We start from the raw sequence: 22,500 nt of genomic DNA, 5'->3' as shown, positions 1-22,500 counted from the left end.
CAACAAAATAGCAATATGAGACGAGAGATTGAAACAATATCAACACTGTTCTGCTCTATGGTTGGGGTTTGTAGAGCCTACTATCCACATACAACTTTTTATTACATTCACACCACTGCTGGAAATAAAGATGACCGATGACAGAGGAATTGTTTTTATTTGGTTAGCGATAGTATTATTCATTGTCTGCCTTTTATTTTTTAAAGAGGGTTTTCCTACTGACCAAATTTTACTGGACATGTGAAAGCTGTTCTCAAAGCTACCACCAGGTGGGGCAAGTTATCAGATAATATTTTCACATTTAGCAGGTGGCTGTTATCAATTCAATAGCATTTATTTATTTATCTATTATCTGTCATGATATAAAACATCCCAAGCAGAGTCAATGGAATGTTTGTATGAATATTCATCCCCATTGAACTAATTACCTCACCTGCTGTGCCATTCTACCTTGTAATATCCTGCAGACACAGTTTCTATAGCTACAGTACCCTGTGGTGTGTGTGTGAGTGTGTGTGTGTGTGTGTGTGTGTGTGTACCTGCACATGTCCTCTAGGGATCATGCCTGAGAGAGGGGATAATGATCTGTATTGTCAAGGCTACTGGAGGTGTGGAGGAATCTATCTACGGTTTTCCTCATTCATAGGTATTAGATCATATTTCATGTATTTTCCATTAGATTTTAATGTTAGTTGTTGGTTATTATATGGCAGAACTGATGTGATATGCCTTTGCATTTTCAGATATTGAGTGCTTGATCGTTGTAGCCTCTGACATTCAACTATCATTTGAGTGACAACATCAATGTAAAGTGACCTTTTCTAAACAGAAATACAAATGGACTTAAATTGTTTGAGGTCAAATGGCAGACCAGCCACGGTCATCCCCAATCTTCTTCCTTCTGACTGAACTTACCCTCCCAATAGTACGCAGGAAACAAGCACTGACCTGCAAATTAAACCATTGTTTTGACCTACAAATTAAACCAAAACCGTTGGGCCAGTAACTGAAGGGCCAGTAACTGAAAGGTCGCTGATTCAAATCCCCGAGCTGACTAGATAAAAAATCTGTCGATGTGCCCCTGAGAAAGGCACTTAACCCTAATTGCTCGTGTAAATCGCGTTGGATAAGAGCGTCTGCTAAATGATTAAAATGTTTTTAGTTTTTTTAAACAATACAAATAATTATGTAAATATGTAATTGTGTAGAGAGATCTAAGTCCCCAGTGGCCAGATAAGCGGCGGTAGGCCTATTATCTAATGGTGATAAACACAGAGCGCAGCTATCTGTTATACATCACTATACGTTATACATACATCATCTATCCGACTTTGTTAAGCGAAGCGATCGCAGCTTTCCTTTTCCCTTTTCTGTTCCCTGGCTGTAAACCGATTTTCCGCAACTGAAAACGTCCTTGCTAGTTTTAGAGGCAGTCAACCCGCCTGTCGAGTCGTGCACGGAGAACCGTAGATGGCGCGCGCCCAACTCGGTGTTTTTATATCGTAGACAGGAGGAAACAGCGGCTTGCAGGGTGTCCCCACCACTCCTCAGTGAGATGCGCCAGAGAGCTCGCGGGAGGAGAGAGAGAGAAGAGGGTTGACAGTGGCGTCGCATCCATCATTCTTCTCCTCCAGAATCCCTGAAAACTTAAAACGGTAAGAAACAGGCTGGTTTCCTTATGAAATTCCCATGTCTTATGCGCGGCGATTTCTGTTTCTGACAGTGTGTGATTGTGCTACATCTGCATTGCTTGCTGTTTGGGATTTTAGGCTGGGTTTCTGTATAGCACTTTGTGACATCTGCTGATGTAAAAAGGGCTTTATAAATACATTTGATTTGATTTGGTAGACAGGTTATCTATCGAGAGGTTTCGCTGCTGGTAATCCCTTTTTATTTGAAGGCAGCGGTGTCACCTCTTATCCCCATCACTGCATGGCTACAACCATTAATAACCTATTGAGATATTAACAGCTGGACATGCCGGATGTGGTGTGATTATATATTGAGATAAACTGATAGAGAAAGGTAATGCCTCGAGCACCCTAATAGAATGGTGCCATGCCATATCAGACATGTTGAATGTTTCCATTTATTCCAGGCTATTTATTTGTTGATTGAAAACGTATATATATATATATGTTTTATTGATTTAGAGACGTGAATATTATTATATTCAGTTAGCCTATGTAAATACAAACTTTATAAAGGGCACGCAAGTTGATGGAAACACAAGTATCAATTCCTAATTGCCTACTATTCAATGTAAACCCATTTCAAACTGCATTGTTTTACAAATAAGTTAGTTAACCCCCCCACTGTTCTGAATAGGCTACTTCGGTTTTCTAAAACAGGAAGATAGAACACTGTTGGCTAAATGTCGGGTCTTTCTGGGGTCAAATCAGCCTCTATTTCAGATTTTTTATTTATTTTTTATGGTCGCTTATAGTATTTGTTTATCAATGAGTGAGTAGCTAGGCTACTTGAGAATGGCGTCCTTGAGAGAAAGTGGATGTTAAAGTGAATACAGGCAGTCAGCGATGCTTTGCTCTGCTGAGGTGACGGTGAGTCAAACATAACAGCTCGCTGCCTGGCGGATGCGCTTGATTATAGTCACCTGGGCAACCGGTTCAGCACCATGGAGAGCAGTTGGTGCACAGTAAAAACAGAAGTGTTAATTTAACTCCTATCGAGTTGAATTTAACTCTGTTTCAGATAACATTTGGTCCCACTCAAAATCAGTGTAAAATGTACTCTTTGGTCAGTGTAAAACTTTTAGAGTTAATTCTACTCCATATTGTGTAAAAAATAACAATGAAATGTGTCAAAATATTTAACACTGTAGTTTAATCACACTGTTGAGAGTAATATGATTACACTGTATAGAGTTAAGTCAACTACAATTTTACTTTAAAAAATGACACTTTAAAGTGTAATGATATTTACTTTTCATTTCTCTACAGTGTTTTTTTTTATTTAATTTAAATCATATGATGTAGTGTTACTGAATTATAGAAATATCAATACTATCAAATAAAACAAAGCACAATAATACAAGATGAGAGCACCCACATTTATTGAAAAAAAAAAGTATAATTTCAATGTCCGTGAATTTACATTGTACACCCATTGCCTTGTCTATGACAGAAGTATAACATCATAAAAATGTTCACCAGAGAAAGCAATATGGCACAACAAAGAGAGCTGTGTCATTTCCTCCATATGACCTTTGTATGTCAAAAGGTCTAGGGTAGTGCAGGTTGTCGACATGAAAAAAAACTAAATCATGCTTTGATCTGATCACCTCATATGCATGGAAATGTTCTTGAAAAGTTACTGTAACTAAAGGCACTGTGAGTAGTAACAGTTTTTCACACATTATCAGAACTGACTCAATCTGATAAAACAAGGGCACTTCAGAGTCAACTTCGCCACAGATAACCAAGTGTGGGCGATAAACATACCCATTATGTTTAGCCCAATTAACCTTCATAACCTGAATGCTACTGGGCACTTGCATTGCCAAAGCAATTTCAGAACCTCCTTTTACCATATTTAAAGCCACCATTTTTCCTGGACCAATATCTAACCGACTAAAAGTTGTTGATCTTCGCCAACTATATGCCATATGATTCTGATGCTTTTTTGCCAGCGTTTTGGTAATATTTTTAAACGATTTAAGCTGTTTTTTGAAAAAATTATGTTTGCCTTCATACCTCATACACCAACTATGAAGTACAGGCCCTATTTTCTGGATGCAGCGGGGATAGTGGATAAGAAAATGGTGCTTTGGTAAAAGTTTTTTCTGAGGATACAACTTCTTAAACAGTGTATGGTGATCAACAATCAAATGTTTTAAATATACACATAGACCTTGAGATAACATGGGCGAGAATATAATGTTAATTATTTGCAATAATAAAAGAAGCAGGCCCCAGTGTTGGTCAGTAGAAGTTACCAAATCTCCAAAGATAAGAGGAACATTCCTAAGTAAGCACCAGGACTGAATTGCATTCAGTCCCAGATCATTAGATCCTTCACTTAAATTAACAGTCACAGGCCTGTTATTTCTCTCTGTGAAACCATAATCAAAACTTTGTATTCTTGAATGTATTTCTCCTGATGTAACATGTTTTTCATTCAAATACAGAAATAATAACTTCAATTCGTACTGGCCAACCCCTTCTAACACATCATGCATCACATCAACTGAGAAGTTCTCAGTTGTGTGAAAATACCTCAATGAATTTAATATGCATGACCTTTTCACACCAAAAACATACGGAAGGGATGGATTACAAGCCATTTCTTGACAGTGAGCAGTATGCATATCTTTGGTGCGTAAAACTATTTTGGAAGAATCTTCAGAGAATTCTGTTTGAAAGTCCTCCTTTTCTGCTAAACAGAACCTGCAACAGTACCTTGCACTGAAAGACTCCACCAGACCAAACAAACTATGCAAACCCAAATTATCACCTGTTACCTGTACTACAGTGCCACGTACATAACCACTGTATAATGGAATCTCAATACCATCGCTCTCTAACACTTTAATGTCTCGAACAATGGGAGCAAAAATTTCACTAAAACCATATCGTTTAACATCTTGAGTATGAAATAAGGCGCACAGGTGTATGTTAGCCAAAAAAGAATTCCATTTTGGAGAGAAGTTTCTTAAAGTAAAATATACTCCACCCAATTAATGAATACCTCGCTTGGAACCCAATGGGTTGGCGACCTCAAAATCATCATAGAACATCTGGACCTGTATTGTCTGCTTCTCAGTTGAGAACAGGGGGTGACTTTTAAAAAAAGATCCATCACAAATATCTCTCAGTCTAGAGTTGCTGGTAGCTGAGCTTTGCAACATTTCTGCAAAATACTGACTTTTAAATATTGACTGCAGTGTAGATAAAATTGGAATATACATGAATTTATCTTGAACTACTACCTGATCATATGTTCCAGTCTTTTTATTTCGTCTTGTGTCAAATCTTGAACCAATCACACATTCAACTGGTTCTACTATTTCCCACTTGGCAGTCATAAATTTTGATCGCTTGTATTCCGAATTTAGAACTGTGAAAGGATTCTCTAACCCCTCAAAACACGCCTCAACTTTCTTGCACATTTCTGTTTCTCTTTCATTACTAAATACATGCTTTATCACTGTTTCTTTAGCATGCTGATGAATATCTTGAACAATCTCTTCCATGGAAATCACTACAGTATTTACTGTACTTTGACCAACACCTGCTGCCTTTAGATCAGAAATAACAGCTGCACAACTATTTACAATGTATGGCGAAGATAACTCTGACTCAGCCTCTAAACATTCAGTCGACACTTCAACATGAGAAATATTACTGGTGTTGACGGTACTTTGAGGGTCTGAAAGATCATCTTCTATAGAATCTACTAAACTTTCTCCGTGGCACTTGTTAAGATGTTTTCTAAAACCAGAAAAGCTACCAAAAGAACGTGAGCATCCTTCTTGACCACATTTCAGAAAAAGAGTCCTGCCTGTACATAGCCCATGAATTATCTTAAGGTGCTTAACAAGGTTGTTTGGACTTCCATGGTCACTTTTGCAAAGAAAACACTTCATAGTTTTATCTCAACTAACGCACCATTCTTGCTCGCAACTCAGCAACTCGGAGTCTCCTTTGTTTCCCCCATGTCGATGTTATAGATGGTTGTTTGCACAAAAGTGAAAAAGCTGCTCAAGGAAGAACTGTATGACGTACCAAATACGTAATGGGCTTTAAAGACTTCGTCAAAAGCTCCTACTGAACCTGTTGCCTTGCATGGAAGAGCATGCTTGTCAACCACAATGAAGTAGGAGTGAATGCTGCTCTGTGTGGATCCCTGGGCGAGAAGGTAGGGCTGACTGCTTTGGGTGATGTTGTCAAGATGCTGCTGCACACTGGTTCCAACCTACAAAAAAAACACATTCAACAGAATTGTTTTGGTGACTAACCTCTGACAATAGATAAGATCACCTCAAACTGTGCACAAGATTGAGATGATGGAATATATATTTTAAACAACCGTTAAGCATACCTTTTGAAATCTGATGAGCTGATCTACAGCTTGATATGCAGACATCTTTCCCGGCCTCTTTCTACCTTGTGCAGATGGTGGTAGCAAATGTAGCAGCAGCAAGATGGCAGACATGTCACTGTCCCAGCCTACAAATAAGTAAATAAAAACCTGGTTAACATTGTGCCGTAGCATAACATTCTTATTCACAACTTGCACCATTATGGACATATAATGCACACCTACATTATCCACATAAAAAGTAAAACAGTTCATTCATACCATTCTCAACTTCAGCAGCTGACTCAGCATTGCGCATCAAATCCAAGAGTTCTGTGGTGGATACAAGTCCATGGCTTTCCTTTATTACTTTTGCTTTGAAAGTGGTTGGCCACTTCTCCAAGAATTTGTTGGCTGTGGCCTCACCAAACAGAAGTCTGAAATCTTGTTCTATCTGCAATGTAACACACAAAGACAGAAATAATGAGTGTTACCTTATTCTTCATTGGATATTTTTGGTGATGCAGTGAATTAAGTTGTCATACCAGTCCTGGTGTGTCCAGAAATCTTGGGAAGACCGAGAAGACATCTGATGATTTGGCTTCATCGTTGACCATTGCTTGCCGATATATGAAGGTCATTTTCATCTTCTCACGGACAGTGTTTTCATCAGCAGAGTGTCTCAAAACAGCAATAGCTGCTTCCACATCCTCATCAGATGGCTCTCTGTCATAGGTGAAGGGCTGACGATCACGGCCTGGCCCACCAACTTAAGACAAAATACAGTGTTAAGAAATCCTTTCAATTCACAGGTCACCATTATAATTACATGTCACTGATCAGAAAACATACCTTTAGGAGATTTGCTGACTGAGGCACCTCTTTCCTCTGCTGTTTTTCTTTGTATGGTCTTCAATCGCCATGCAAGGTATCCGGAACCACTCTCCGGATCGTAGTAATGATCCTATATTATTATAAATAAATTATAAAGGAGTACTATTCCCATTTCATAGAGTGAATATGTGCATAATGTTGCAATAACCCATTTACTTACATATCCATGTTGTGAGTATGGGTCTTCTAGATAGGGAAACAAAGCTACTATCCCCTGTGCATACATCACTCTGACACTTTTGGGGGGGGGATGTCCTAGCATATGAATTCAAAGTTAACATCACACTGAATTGATATTGCACAACACATTTTACATAATTAATAACCGGAAAATAATAACAATGTTTCTTTACAGCCCATCTATATGCTTAATGCTTACCCATGTGTTTCTGTCATCTCAGCAGCAAGTATGTTGATCATCTGTCTTCTGGTGGCATCTGTCAGAGATTTGGTTTTTCCATACTCTTGCATAATGCGTTCACCACCAGGCTTTGATGTTAGGATTTTTTCAATCAGCTATAGGTGGAAAGAAATGTGCTTTCCGTAATTGTAAAACAATATGTAATGCTGTCACATGATGAAACAACATTCAGATTGGACTTAACAGCAATGTTCACCACTTACTGCTTTTGCCTCATAGTTTATGTGGCATGGCCTTTTAGGCTGGCTTCCTTCGCCAGCCGCTACTTCTTCAACATCGTCACACACAGTGAAATTCAGAATGATGGTGTCATCAGATGTACCCGAGCATGATGATGAATGAGAGGTATCTGTTCATTATGAAATTTGTGCAAAACATAGAAACATATTACAATAAACTGTTATTTTTAAGACAATAAAGGTTCTCATTCTGGCCTTTAAACTAAAAAACTAATTGAATGAATGAATACCAAGTCCATTGCCCAGCATGATTCTGAAAGTTCCAGGTGACTCCTTTACTAATTCTTCAAAAACATCTGAGTCAACTTCTGTGTCAGACTGGTCATACACCTTAATGTCTGGCTTTCTGCTTTCTGGTATGTTGAATTTTAGACACACTGTTAAAAAAAGAAGAAAAAAAAGAAAAACATGCATTCCCTTCTCACAAGAATCCAAGTTCATACTTAAGGTTGCCTCATGTGTTCACAAAATGATGAAAGACAAGGATCTGCACCTGATTTTATGTTACTGAAAATATAAAGCACAGCAGAAATGACTATAGACCTAAATAGATATCATAAGATAATAGCTTAATGCTGTATTATTTTGTCATTAGGGTGATATGTATTGCTTTAACCTATTATACCTACCTTCTTTCAAGAAAGCATTGAATGTCAGCTCAGACAGCTTGACGTATTTCTGCTCTTCCCCGAGCTGAACACGCAACAGCATTTTGCCTCTGTTAACAAAGAAAATATATATTCAAAATCATCATTTAGTGCTGGTTCAACTAAGCGTTAGCTAACTATCCATTTATCTCAGTAGTACTAGCTACGCAATGCACTATGCATTACTTAGACGTTACACTGCAATTACAAAGGCTGAAGTAGACAAAGTTGTGCTGGTTGAATATAACGTTAAGCTGCCATTTTCTGCAGCAAATGGGTGTAGGCTAGTTCAAGTTTAGAGGCACATTGTCCCATTAGCTACCAAATAACTAGCTATGTGTCAAAGTTAGCTAGCTCATTAGCCATTTTAGTTCGAACAGTAGCTAACCATTAAAATGGTTAAGCAATGTTAAACAAACCCGTCATGCAAATCAGTGATCTAAGTTATCGTTTTATAACACCAACATTAGCTGGCTAACTATCAGAAGCATGCTAACATTACCGTTATATATAGCTTTATAAAAAACAGTTAACGTTAGTGTAAGGAAGCCTGGGAAGCTATACAATAACGTTAGCTAACAATACTATCTGTATAAATGTTTTGTTGTTAGCGAACGTTATTTTACGTATTTACCATTCTGACAAACTTCATTCGTGAAAATATTGCAACACAAAGAAAGACAGTTACCGATACTGATTGCAAGCTAGCTAACCGCATGACAAGCACAATCTGCGCTCATGCCAAACGGTGGTGTCCTTCAAACGAACTGATTAGCTAAGTTAACGTTACCTATTTTTAGCCACATGAAACAGCAAGCCATTCACAAAAATATCAAACATATTCCATGGGTATATCATATAACAGTTATTACTGTCAACCATCTGAACTTACAAGCTAATTTAGCTGGCTGATGACGAGCTCACTGCAAGGGGGACCGCCGCATGGAACTCGTAACTTAAAATATGACCTTGACATCAGCACAACTCTAAAATTATGTAAAGTTAAAAAATACCGGTTTGGTGTTGAAAAAACGGGGATGTAACTTACCTAGCAATATCTGTGGCCTAGCTACTCCTTCGCAATCTTCCTCCACCAACGTACGTGCCAAACTTCAGCAAAGCAGAGTGGCGGGTATTCATCACTGCTGTAGAGTTGAAATTGTCACTGCGTATCTGCAGATTTTTACACTCACTTTTAACTCCACTGATAGAGCAACTTTACTCTCAAAAATGTTGAAAATACTCTATCTGGGTTAAAATAACTTTACTCTGAAATATTAACACCCCATTTTTTACTGTGTGGGGTGGTGGGGGGAGGGGGGATCCTTGGGAGAACATTACTGTGGTTAGATTGGTGACACTCAGTGCTTTATGTAGGCTAAATGTAGTGAATATAACTCAGCATTAATTATACAAATTCTCATTTGCGTAATGGAACCTCTGCTAAGAGCCTTGTGTAAGTACCATCTTATTCCATATCTTAGTTAGCCCAACTGTAGCTATGTGTGTCTGTTTGATTATGCAAGAGTCCTCTATAGCTTCTATTACATTTAGGTGTGGCATCTTATGAAGACAATTAGCATAAAGCCAGTGCAGCTGGTAACAAAGGACTGTCATGATGGAAAGGTTTGGCCTTGAAGTCTGTATTATAGGCATAGATATAGACAAGATGTTGAATAGAAAAACACATTTCCCCGTGAGAAATACAGTAGAGTGAGAGTGCAGGGGCTGGTGGTTGAGCTAGTCTTAATTGAAAAAGCACATGAAATGTTCCTTCTAATAATTGAAGTGTTGCAGACTGCAATATGGCTGTGAACAGTTTAAATTCTATATATTAAGGACAAAATGCAATGTTTGATTACAGAGTCATTTCAGATATTATTATTATTATTAACATATGTCTAAATAGATAGGTGAATAATGAAAGCAGAGAAGGTCTTATCATTTCAGTGAGCAAACAAACATCTCTATTGCATGTCTGTGAGTGATGTTACATTAATGTGATTCAGACAACAAAATAGTTAATCACAGATTGGAAGAGAGAGAGAAAGGAAGGGAGTGAGGAGAGAAAAAAGAGGAGAGAAGAAACAGGGATTAATTTAACACCATAACAGCAACAGCCATATTTCCCAGGGGGCATTGGTTCTTTGGGGAAAACCTATACTTTCAGCGAAGAGAACTGAAGTCTGTAAACAACAGCTTCAAACCTTAAAACAATCACCACTGGAGGGAGGGAGGGAGGGAGGGAGGGAGGGAGGGAGGGAGGGGGAGGGAGAGAGAGAGAGAGAGAGAGAGAGAGAGAGAGAGAGAGAGAGAGAGAGAGAGAGAGAGAGAGAGAGAGAGAGAGAGAGAGAGAGAGAGAGAGAGAGAGAGAGAGAGAGAGAGAGAGAGAGAGAGAGAGAGAGAGAGAGAGAGAGAGAGAGAGAGAGATCAACTTTGTACATTCACACCTCTCTTTATTGAATGAGTATAGTGACTGTACCATGCTGTATTTATGGTATAATATAAAACCCACCATGGAGTTAATAGGATTACACTGCTATTCATGTTGTACACATAAACACAGCTCTGCCTCTACTGACCCCACTACGCTCCTCACACACACAACCACTGATTACTGTGGCATTTACTGATGAGCTGTTACATTATAGCCTTTAAATAGGTTCAATACATAATCAAGTCTACAATTACAGACCTGATTCAGGATTTGTGTTTAAAAGAAACTCTCTCTCTCTCTCACCTTGCTTGTTAGTAACGCTAACAGCTGGGTCCTGTAGTCAAACACATAAACTGTGTTTTGAGCTTTAACAGGATAGGATACACAGCTGCTGTGTATGTGCGAGTGTGTTAGCCATGGCATGCCTCTCCACTCCACACACATGCACGCGCAAACACACCCACAATGGTCCTCATTGAATTAGAAAGGTCTTCAGTCACAGTGTTTCATTCCCTCAGGGCTCTGGCTGCTGTTTCCTCCCTGGCTGTCTCACACGGTGGTTGTAGAATCTCATGTGTGACCACTCTCCGAGATGGCCTGTGTGAGGGAGGCTGTCCATGTGTGTGCCTGATTTCCAGCCTGTGTGTGTGTGTGTTGTGTGTGTGTGCATGCCCAATTCTAAGCCTCCACCAGTCAAGGAGAGCTGAACTCAGTCAGTCAAGCTGAGGCTTGGCAGCAGATCAGACCATCTAATTGGGATTGAAGCCCATGGAAGAACAGGCAGGAAGTACAATTAGCTGCCTCTCTGCCTGCCTGCCTCTCTGAACAGGAGAGAGAGAAAAGGATAGAGCAATAGAAAGGCAGCGGGAGCAAGAAAAAGAGAGAGAGGGAGAGAGAAAAATAATTCCCCTCTTGAGACTTTTAAGGCAGTGGGGGTTAGTTCAGTCTCTTGCAGCTAAGCTCTGTCCGACTATCAGCGTGTTTTCATCTTCTCTGCGTGTTGAACCGGAAATGTAATCTGTCTTTCATCACTCTAACGTTATACTTTTTCTGTAGTGTGTGCAAACCTGGTCAAGACCTACAGGAAACGTATGAAAACGTATGATCTCTGTAATTGCAAACAAAGGTTTCTGTACCAAATATTAAGTTCTGCTTTTCTGATGTATCAAATACTTATGTCATGCAATAAAATGCAAATTAATTACTTAAAAATCATACAATGTGATTTTCTGGATTTTTGTTTTAGATTCCGTCTCTCACAGTTGAAGTGTACCTATGATAAAAATTACAGACCTCTACATGCTTTGTAAGTAGGAAAACCTGCAAAATCGGCAGTGTATCAAATACTTTTTCTCCCCACTGTATATGACAGACACTTCAAAACCTTATTCCTTAAGATTTTTGGGGGGGACTGTCTGTTTTTCTATTTATGAATGTGCTATTAAATGCGTTTCTATGGGCTATAGTAGTAATGCCCAAATTCAATATTTTCTCAAATATTTTTTAAAATATATTTTTGGATACCTACAGGGTTCCTAAAATTCAAAATCAAATAGCTAAATGATCCATGGTATGACCATTGTAAAACAATTCCATATGTTAGCTCAGTCACATTTTCCTTTGGTTGAAGTTGTTTTTATTTCTGTAGAGTAGAGCAGTCATAGTTAATTGGCTGTGGTCTAGCACAGTGCCTTTTCCAGTGGTGTAAAGTACTTGAAAGTACTACTTAAGTAGTTTCTTGGGGTATCTGTACTTTACTTTACTTTACTTTATATTTTTGACAACTTTTACTTTTACTTCACTACATTCCTAAATAAAATTATGTACTTTTTACTCCATACATTTTCCCTGACACCCAAAAGTACTCATTACATTTGAAATGCTTAGCAGGACAGGAAAATTGCCTAAATCACACACTTATCAAGATAACATCCCTGGTCATCCTTACTGCCCCTGATCTGGCGGACTCACTAAACACATGCTTCGTTTGTAAATTATGTCTGAGTGTTGGAGCATGCCCCTCGCTATCCGTTAATTAAAAAACAAGAAAATGATGCCGTCTGGTTTGCTTAATATAAGGAATTTGAAATGATTTATACTTTTACTTTTACTTTTAATACTTAAGTATATTTTAGCAATTACATTTACTTTTGTAACTTAAGTATATTTAAAACCATACACAGACTTTCACTCAAGTAGTATTTTACTGGGTGACTTTCACTTTTACTTGAGTAATTTTCTATTAAGGTATCTTTACTTTTACTCAAGTACTTTTTCCACCACTGGCCTTTTCAATCCGGTTTAAATCCTATTTTCCTTTAAGATAGAGAGAATACTGTGGCAAAAGACTGAGGCTGATCTTTTGAGGGGTAATTTTCCACTTCCCCCATGATATTTAAGTCCTTTAAGTAGGCTAGGGTCTGGCTGGCTGTTTGAATGTGTGTGTGTGTGGTGTGTTTTGTGAGTCTTGCTTTCATGTCTAGAATTCTCAGTAAGTGCACCAATGCCTGGACTGTCTTCATTTGTCTTTGGAGAGAGGTGTGTGTGTGTATGCAGTGTTTAAAGTTTCAACGTTTATTTGTCACGTGCACAGGATACAGCAGGTGTAAATCAGTACAGTGAAAAGCTTACTTGCAAGCTCTTTCCCAATAATGGCATATTCAACATCAAGTTCAGAGGAAAAAATATAAAGTATGAAAAACACAAGAATGTAAGCTATAAACAGTTTCAGTGCCAGTACCATAATTACAATGTGCAATTATACATTTTTCGGGCCTTCCTCAGACACCGCCTGGTATGAATGTCCTGAATGGCTGGGAGCTCATCGCCAGTGATGTGCTGGGCCATCCGCACTTCCCTCTGTAGAGCCTTGCGGTCGAGGGTGGTGCAGTTGCCAAACCAGGCAGTGCTGCAGCCAGTCAAGATGCTCTCGATGGTGCATCTGCACTCCCTGTGTGTGTGTGTGTGACATATTAGAGGGGTTAAACAGGGTAGATAAGGACCAGATTCCTGCTCTTCCTATTACTGAAGAAGAATAGAGAATGACTGTTGGATACAGACAGACGTTAGGAGATAGGGGACCACTCATCTCCCTCCTCTATCCACTATCGTTAAATGATGTGCTTACTCTCTCACAGTCATCCTCCAGGACACACACACACACACACACACACACACACACACACACACACACACCCACACACACACACACTGTGTGTGTTAAATGTGTTTGCAGCAGAAGCCATCATGAGTCTGGTTTGATACGTATCTATCTAACGTTCATCATGGGTGTAGCACACCACACATTTATTTCACCAGTCAGATTAGCCTTGGTGCTGTTTTGTCTCTCCCTTTGATGCTGTGCTAGAAATAGAAATACGATATTCTGGGTTGTTCCATGGGAAACATTCAGTCCAAGATGTTTTGAACATTCCTATCTTCAAGGCATGTATTTTGTTGTTAGAAAGAGTGAGAGGTGAGGGTATGCAATGGTTTTACTGGCATGTGGTAGTATTATTAGTGTGGAGAATGTTTGGAAATATTTCACAAGTTGTTGGACAGAATAAGTACCATGAATACAGTGGACTACATTTTCAGTTAATTAAAGAAAGGATGCTAGTTGTCCCCTCTGTGGTGGCCATTGGCCAACCAAGCCATTGTCATACTGTATGTGTTCTGGTCTGCAATCAGAGCAGGGGAAGGTTTGGCATCGCTTCTCTCTCTACTGGCAAGACATGGACTGCCATAGATACTGCAGCTCATCTGAGGGTTTCACTTTACACACTGATGCTGTTAAACACTTAGAGTTGGGATAACTCCAAGTTGTATGTGTAAGTGCGTGTTGTTGGTGTGTGTGTGTGTGTGTGTACAGGATGTGTGTGCGTGCATGTGTGTGTGTGTATAGGTGCGTGTGTGTTTTGGGTTCACTCCAAGGTTTAGATACAGTAGTAAAACGTCCTGATCAGTAAAGATCCATGTTAGACTAAGGCCAGAATATTTAGTGATGTTCATGATGTTATGATAGGAGAGGGCTGTGATATGGAGAATGCAGTGTGTGAGTAAAATAGAAACCCAATTCAGACAAAGACAGTCCTACAGCTACTAAAGGAAATAATGATTCCACTGCTACAGTGTGTGTGTTGTTGTGTGCATGCATGTCACTGCTTATGTGTTTTTATTGTGTATTTCTCTGTGTGAATACTTGCGTGTGTGTTTATCTGTGTGTGTGTGTGTGTGTGTCTGCAGAGCGGTAGGACATTGAGCCAGTATAGAGACAGTGAGGGATGTGTCCTTATTACAGGCCAGTCTACCAGTGGGAACAAAGAGTGATCATTGCAGTCAGTCTGTAACACTGGGAACAAGCTGCCTCTCTCTGCTAGCCTGACAGTAACACACACTGCTGCTGTCACTACACTGACTGGGTTTGACTGCTGGAATAGCCTCAGAATCTTTCTCTTTCCATCCCATACAAATGTTGAATGGAAAGAGATGGAAGTACTGCAGCATGCCTGTACGGTAAGAGGTGTAGGTTTTTATTGAGGGCGGAAGATGAGAACGGTTGCATTAGCATGGTGCTATCCAGGATTAGGACAAGCATCCTGAGAAACAGACTGACTACCTGCAGCAGCCACATTGATCTGCTCTCCTCTCTCGGATTCTTTCTGTCTCTGCAACCCATCCCCCCATCCCCATCCCCCTCTCTCTTCTCTTCCCATCCTCTCTCGCACTCCTACCTCTCTCTCCTATCCCCATCCCTCTCTCCTCTGTGTCCTTGGGTGGACAGGGACTGGCTGGGAGAAGGCACTGAGATATATAGATGGAGAGCAGGTTGAAGCTCAGTGTTAAATTAAAATCTCCCTACCATCATATCTAAGCCAATATGACACCATTCTCGTAGAAAATTTGCAAATCAACTTGATTGCTAAGCAACTGGGTATCTCAGCAACTGCACTAGCCAGGCAGCAGCCAGTGATGATAAGAAGTGGTTGAGGACAAACCTATGCTAATATTGATAGCTATATGTTGGCACTCAAGCTGAGGTTAATCAATAAATGCATACAGATAAATTGTGTGACATAAAAAATTATTTGGTTGTTATTAGTGAGCTGAATGTGGTTTTGTTTGGATTTGCTAACGTTAGGTAGCTAGCAGCCTAGCCAGCAGCTGTAACATTAGCTAACATAACGTTATACCACAGATAGAATACCAGTCAGATGAGAGCTAAAGTTGGCTAGCTAGCTAACCAACAAGCGAGGAAAGATAGCTAGCTATATTTTGCCAAGGAAGGTTTTTTTTTATATAAGGCTGAAGTCATCTGTGTAAACAAAGAAATAAGCTAGTGAACGTCCTTGCCTGCTATAGCCAGTTAGCTAGCCAACTATTTAACCAGTAACATCCCAATGTTGACAATAACTTATATCCCACATTCTTCCAAAGCATAGCTAGCTAAGGAAAGTTAATAGTCTACACCAAACTTTGGGAAATTGCCAAGCTGCTACTTTATAATACATCATGCAATGGGCATTGCTCATTTAACGTTAGCTACTCCATACAGTCAAATTGGCTTGCTTGCTAACGTTACGTGTGCAACCAGATTTCAGCACTTAACATAACAGCTGCTAGCTAGCTAGCCTCGACCAAGATCAGCCATGCCTCTCACAACACAAACTGTAGCTGATAAAAATAAGAAGCAGTTAGCTAGCTAGCACACCAGACAGACATGTTGATTTTCGACCATCCAAAACTAACGTTAGCTAACGTTACAGACCTTACCCTATGCATTAATTCAGTACGCTCCCTCCTCTGTCAATGCAATTTTCTTCTTGTCATTATAATCCAAATTTGCGCTGACTGATTAACACAGTGTCAATTTACTTTTCAGTGTGTTCCCAAAAATCTGAATTTCCCCAAAATCGAAATTCACACTTTGTGTGAGTGCACACATGCACCCAGTTAAAACAAAAACATCATTGCTTGCTAGTGCAATCGCACCTGTGCGCAGTCAAAAGAAAACACCATGGTTGCTAACTTGGAGAAAACTCTATAAATGAGACTGTTTCAACACATCAACTGTTTTAGATGATTTATTTTTAACCAAGCAAGCATGTTCAATCAGTACTGAGTGAATGAACAACAAAAACATTGTGCAATGAAAGCTTCCTGTCATCACGAGACTGTCCAGTTCAATAGACCAGACTGTCCATTTAACTAGTGTCAAGGTATCGTGGTTATAACAAGGTTCGTAGCGTAACGGTTAGTATCACTGCCCTGGGAACTGCAGGTCCTGAGTTCACCTCTGGAGGATACATTTTGACCATTCTCTTTAGTGTATAGATTTCACACAGTGCTTATTCACATTTATTACGTGGCTCTTAAAAGAGCCTTTGGGTTCGTGGAGTGGCAGGCAAGTGGCAGTGAGTGTGGTGGTGTGTACTACTGCGTGCGTCTTGCTAGAACGGAGGAGAGACCAGCTCTGAGACCCTCAAGGAAGAAGGAGGTCGTTGCCCTCATCCGTGAGATGCATGCCATCCCTACAGTACTGCCCATGGACACAGTGCTTTATGGCAGAGTGGCGGATTGTGGGCATGCGCCTGTCACAGAGAAATGCAAGCTGGCCCATGTGGAACCGACAAACAACTTATGCCAATTCAAATGCATACAGTACACATGGTACTTCGCACACTATCAATACTTAAAATGTATGTTCTGTTCCAAATCTGTGAGTACTCCCAAATGTTTTCATATTTAAATGAGGACATGTGTGCTCTTTTACTGGAGTTGGATAGGTGTGTACAGCATTACTTAGGACATTTAAATAACAGGGAGGTTAGCTTTTTTGGGGTGTATGCATCTGTAACTTTCTCACTCATCATTATTCACGATTAAATCAGGATTATCCGTAATCATAGTAGCATCCACATTAATTTAGGAGTGAAACATATTCTATTCTTATTTACAATAAAAGTGACTCCAAAATGACACAATACATTATTTACCATTCATTTCTGTTGGGCACAAAATTATCTAAAACACAACCAAAACAGAAAATGCATCCAACAAATGTGTAGAGTCACAAGCTTGATGTCGTCATTGCGTACTATGAATATGGGACCAAATACTTAACTTTTTAGTGCTTCAACATACAGTGGGGAGAACAAGTATTTGATACACTGCCGATTTTGCAGGTTTTCCTACTTACAAAGCATGTAGAGGTCTGTACTTTTTTATCATAGGTACACTTCAACTGTGAGAGACGGAATCTAAAACAAAAATCCAGAAAATCACATTGTATGATTTTTAAGTAATTAATTTGCATTTTATTGCATGACATAAGTATTTGATCACCTACCAACCAGTAAGAATTCCGGCTCTCACAGACCTGTTAGTTTTTCTTTAAGAAGCCCTCCTGTTCTCCACTCATTACCTGTATTAACTGCACCTGTTTGAACTCGTTACCTGTATAAAAGACACCTGTCCACACACTCAATCAAACAGACTCCAACCTCTCCACAATGGCCAAGACCAGAGAGCTGTGTAAGGACATCAGGGATAAAATTGTAGACCTGCACAAGGCTGGGATGGGCTACAGGACAATAGGCAAGCAGCTTGGTGAGAAGGCAACAACTGTTGGCGCAATTATTAGAAAATGGAAGAAGTTCAAGATGACGGTCAATCACCCTCGGTCTGGGGCTCCATGCAAGATCATGGGGCATCAATGATCCTGAGGAAGGTGAGGGATCAGCCCAGAACTACACGGCAGGACCTGGTCAATGACCTGAAGAGAGCTGGGACCACAGTCTCAAAGAAAACCATTAGTAACACTACGCCGTCATGGATTAAAATCCTGCAGCGCACGCAAGGTCCCCCTGCTCAAGCCAGCGCATGTCCAGGCCCGTCTGAAGTTTGCCAATGACCATCTGGATGATCCAGAGGAGGAATGGGAGAAGGTAATGTGGTCTGATGAGACAAAAATAGAGCTTTTTGGTCTAAACTCCACTCGCCGTGTTTGGAGGAAGAAGAAGGATGAGTACAACCCCAAGAACACCATCCCAACCGTGAAGCATGGAGGTGGAAACATCATTCTTTGGGGATGCTTTTCTGCAAAGGGGACAGGACGACTGCACCGTATTGAGGGGAGGATGGATGGGGCCATGTATCGCGAGATCTTGGCCAACAACCTCCTTCCCTCAGTAAGAGCATTGAAGATGGGTCGTGGCTGGGTCTTCCAGCATGACAACGACCCGAAACACACAGCCAGGGCAACTAAGGAGTGGCTCCGTAAGAAGCATCTCAAGGTCCTGGAGTGGCCTAGCCAGTCTCCAGACCTGAACCCAATAGAAAATCTTTGGAGGGAGCTGAAAGTCCGTATTGCCCAGCGACAGCCCCGAAACCCGAAGGATCTGGAGAAGGTCTGTATGGAGTGGACCAAAATCCCTGCTGCTGTGTGTGCAAACCTGGTCAAGACCTACAGGAAACGTATGATCTCTGTAATTGCAAACAAAGGTTTCTGTACCAAATATTAAGTTCTGCTTTTCTGATGTATCAAATACTTATGTCATGCAATAAAATGCAAATTAATTACTTAAAAATCATACAATGTGATTTTCTGGATTTTTGTTTTAGATTCCATCTCTCACAGTTGAAGTGTACCTATGATCAAAATTATAGACCTCTACATGCTTTGTAAGTAGGAAAACCTGCAAAATCGGCAGTGTATAAAATACTTGTTCTCCCCACTGTACATATAAGTTAATTTGTCCCAATACTTTTGGTTCCCTAAAATAGGGGGACTATGTATAAAAACTGCTGTAATTTCTCAACGGGTTACCGGATATGGATGAAAATACCCTCAAATTAAAGCTGACAGTCTGCACTTTAACCTCATACATACATATTGTTTGATTTCAAATCCACACTTTTGGAGTATAAAGCCAAAAGAAGAACAAATGCTTCACTGTCCCAATAATTACGGCGGGCACGGTATATACACTACCGTTCAAAAGTTTGGGGTCACTTAGAAATGTCCTTGTTTTCCATGAAAACATACATGAAATGAGTTTGAATAGGAAATATAGCAAAATGCATAAGAAATGTAGTCATTGACAAAGTTAGAAATAATAATTTTTAATAGAAATAATAATTGTGTTCTTCAAACTTTGCTTTCGTCAAAGAATCCTCCATTTGCAGCAATTACAGCCTTGCAGACCTTTGGCATTCTAGTTGTCAATTTGTTGAGGTAATCTGAAGAGATTTCACCCCATGCTTCCTGAAGCATCTCCCACAAGTTGGGTTGGCTTGATGGGCACTTCTCCACCACCAAAGCACCCCCAGACCATCACATTGCCTCCACCATGCTTGACAGATGGCATCAAGCACTCCTTCAGCATCTTCTCATTTGGTCTGCGTCTCACAAATGTTCTTCTTTGTGATCCGAACACCTCAAACTTCGATTTGTCTGTCCATAACACTTTTTTCCAATCTTCCTCTGTCCAGTGTCTGTGTTCTTTGGCCCATCTGAATATTTTCTTTTTATTGGCCAGTCTGAGATATGGCTTTTTCTTTGCAACTCTGCCTAGAAGGTCAGCATCCCGAAGTCGCCTCTTCACTGTTGACGTTGAGACTGGTGTTTTGCGGGTACTATTTAATGAAGGTGCCAGTTGAGGACCTGTGAGGCATCTGTTTCTCAAACTAGACAATCAAACGTATTTGTCCTCTTGCTCAGTTGTGCACCAGGACCTCCCACTCCTCTTTCTATTCTGGTTAGAGACAGTTTGCACTGTTCTGTGAAGGGAGTAGTACACAGCGTTGTACGAGATCTTCAGTTTCTTGGCAATTTCTCGCATGGAATAGCCTTCATTTCTCAGAACAAGAATAGACTGACGAGTTTCAGAAGAAAGTTATTTGTTTCTGGCCATTTTGATCCTGTAATCAAACCCACAATTGCTGATGCTTCAGATACTCAACTAGTCTCAAGAATGCCAGTTTTATTGCTTCTTTAATCAGTACAACAGTTTTCAGCTGTGCTAACATAATTGCAAAAGGGTTTTCTAATGATCAATTAGCCTTTTAAAATGATAAACTTGGATTAGCAAACACAACGTGCCATTGGAACACAGGACTGATGGTTGCTGATAATGGGCCTCTGTACGCCTATGTAGATATTCCATTAAAATCAGCCGTTTCCAGCTACAATAGCCATTTACAACATTAACAATGTCTACACTGTATTTCTGAACAATTTGATGTTATTTTAATGGACAAAAAAATTGCATTTCTTTCGAAAACAAGGACATTTCTAAGTGACCCCAAACTTTTGAACGGTAGTGTATAATTTGGCTGTATGTATTTTTAGATATGCAGTGCCTTCGGAAAGTATTCAGACCCCTTGACTTTTTTCCAAATTTTGTTACATTACAGCCTTATTCTAAAATTGATAAAATGTTAGAAATGTTTGCAAATCTATAAAAAAATTAAAACAGAAATACCTTACCTTTACATAAGTATTCAGACCCTTTGCTATGAAACTCGAAATTGAGCTCAGGTGCATCCTGTTTCCATTGATCATCCTTGAGATGTTTCTACAACTTGATTGGAGTCCACCTGTGGTAAATTCAATTGATTGGACATGATTTGGAAAGGCACACACCTTTTTCCGTAGAGCTCCGAGACAGGATTGTGTCAAGGTACAGATCTGGGGAAGGGTATCGAAAAATGTCTGCAGCATTGAAGGTCCCCAAGAACACAGTGGCCTCCATCATTCTTAGAAGTTTGGAACCACCAAGACTCTTCCTAGAGCTGGCCGCCCGGCCAAGCTGAGCAATCGGGGGAGAAGGGCCTTGGTCAGGGAGGTGACCAAGAACCCGATGGTCACTCTGATAGAGCTCTAGAATTCCTCTGTGGAGATGGGAGAACCTTCCAGAAGGACAACCATCTCTGCAGCACTCCACCAATCAGGCCTTTATGGTAGAGTGGCCAGACGGAAGCCACTCCTCAGTAAAAGGCACATGACAGCCAGCTTGGAGTTTGCCAAAAGGCACCTATAGACTTTCAGACCATGAGAAACAAGATTCTCCGGTCTGATGAAACCAAGATAGAACTCTTTGGCCTGAATGCCAAGTGTCACATCTGGAGGAAACCTGGCACCATCCCTACGATGAAGCATGGTGGTGGCAGCATCATGCTGTGGGGATGTTCTTCAGTGGCAGGGACTGGGAGACTTGTCAGGATCGAGGCAAAGATTAATGGAGCAAAGTACAGAGAGAACCTTGATGAAAACCTACTCCAGAGTGATCAAGACAGACTGGGGCGAAGGTTCACCTTCCAACAGGACAACGACCCTAAGCACACAGCCAAGACAACTCCGGACTTTGGGACAAATCTCTGAATGTCCAGGAGTGGCCCAGCCAGAGCCCGGACTTGAACCCGATCGAACATATTTGAGAGACCTGAAAGTAGCTGTGCAGCAACGGTCACCATCCAAACTGACAGAGCTTGAGAGGATCTGCAGAGAAGAATGGGAGAAACTCTCCAAATACAGGTGTGCCAAGCTTGTAGCGTCATACCCAAGGAGACTCGAGGCTGTAATCGCTGCCAAAGGTGCTTCAACAAAGTACTGAGTAAAGGGTCTGAATACTTATGTAAATGTGAATTTCAGTTTTTTATTTTTAATACGTTGGCAAATGATTCTAAAAACCTGTTTTTGCTTTGTTATTATGGGGTATTGTGTGTAGATTGATGAGGGGAAATAAAAAAATTAAAATCAATTTTAGAATAAGGCTGTAACTTAACAAAATGTGGTAAAGGTCAAGGGGTCTGAATACTTTT

The 22,500-nt window shown here is 40.2% G+C and overlaps 1 protein-coding gene across 1 annotated transcript; it reads right to left on the bottom strand.

The window, feature by feature from the left end:
* Positions 1 to 5,643: 5,643 nt before the first annotated feature.
* Positions 5,644 to 9,527, bottom strand: LOC311143788 (uncharacterized protein; the record flags this gene model as incomplete). The annotated part of the gene is made up of 11 exons (XM_084179670.1): positions 9,289 to 9,527; positions 8,223 to 8,311; positions 7,824 to 7,970; positions 7,558 to 7,703; positions 7,313 to 7,449; positions 7,094 to 7,188; positions 6,892 to 7,003; positions 6,585 to 6,808; positions 6,322 to 6,493; positions 6,061 to 6,188; positions 5,644 to 5,934 (listed from the first exon to the last, which is right to left on the bottom strand). The coding sequence occupies exons 5-11, from the start codon at positions 7,314 to 7,316 to the stop codon at positions 5,644 to 5,646; spliced, it is 1,026 nt and encodes a 341-aa protein (XP_084035796.1). The 5' UTR covers positions 7,317 to 7,449; positions 7,558 to 7,703; positions 7,824 to 7,970; positions 8,223 to 8,311; positions 9,289 to 9,527.
* Between the last annotated feature and the right edge of the window lie 12,973 nt (positions 9,528 to 22,500).

The sequence above is a fragment of the Coregonus lavaretus genome, assembly GCF_964263955.1.
Source record: "Coregonus lavaretus genome assembly, chromosome: 16".
Classification (NCBI taxonomy): domain Eukaryota; kingdom Metazoa; phylum Chordata; class Actinopteri; order Salmoniformes; family Salmonidae; genus Coregonus; species Coregonus lavaretus.
Note: the sequence above shows the minus strand (reverse complement) of the source record. Positions and strands in the feature narration are given on the sequence as shown.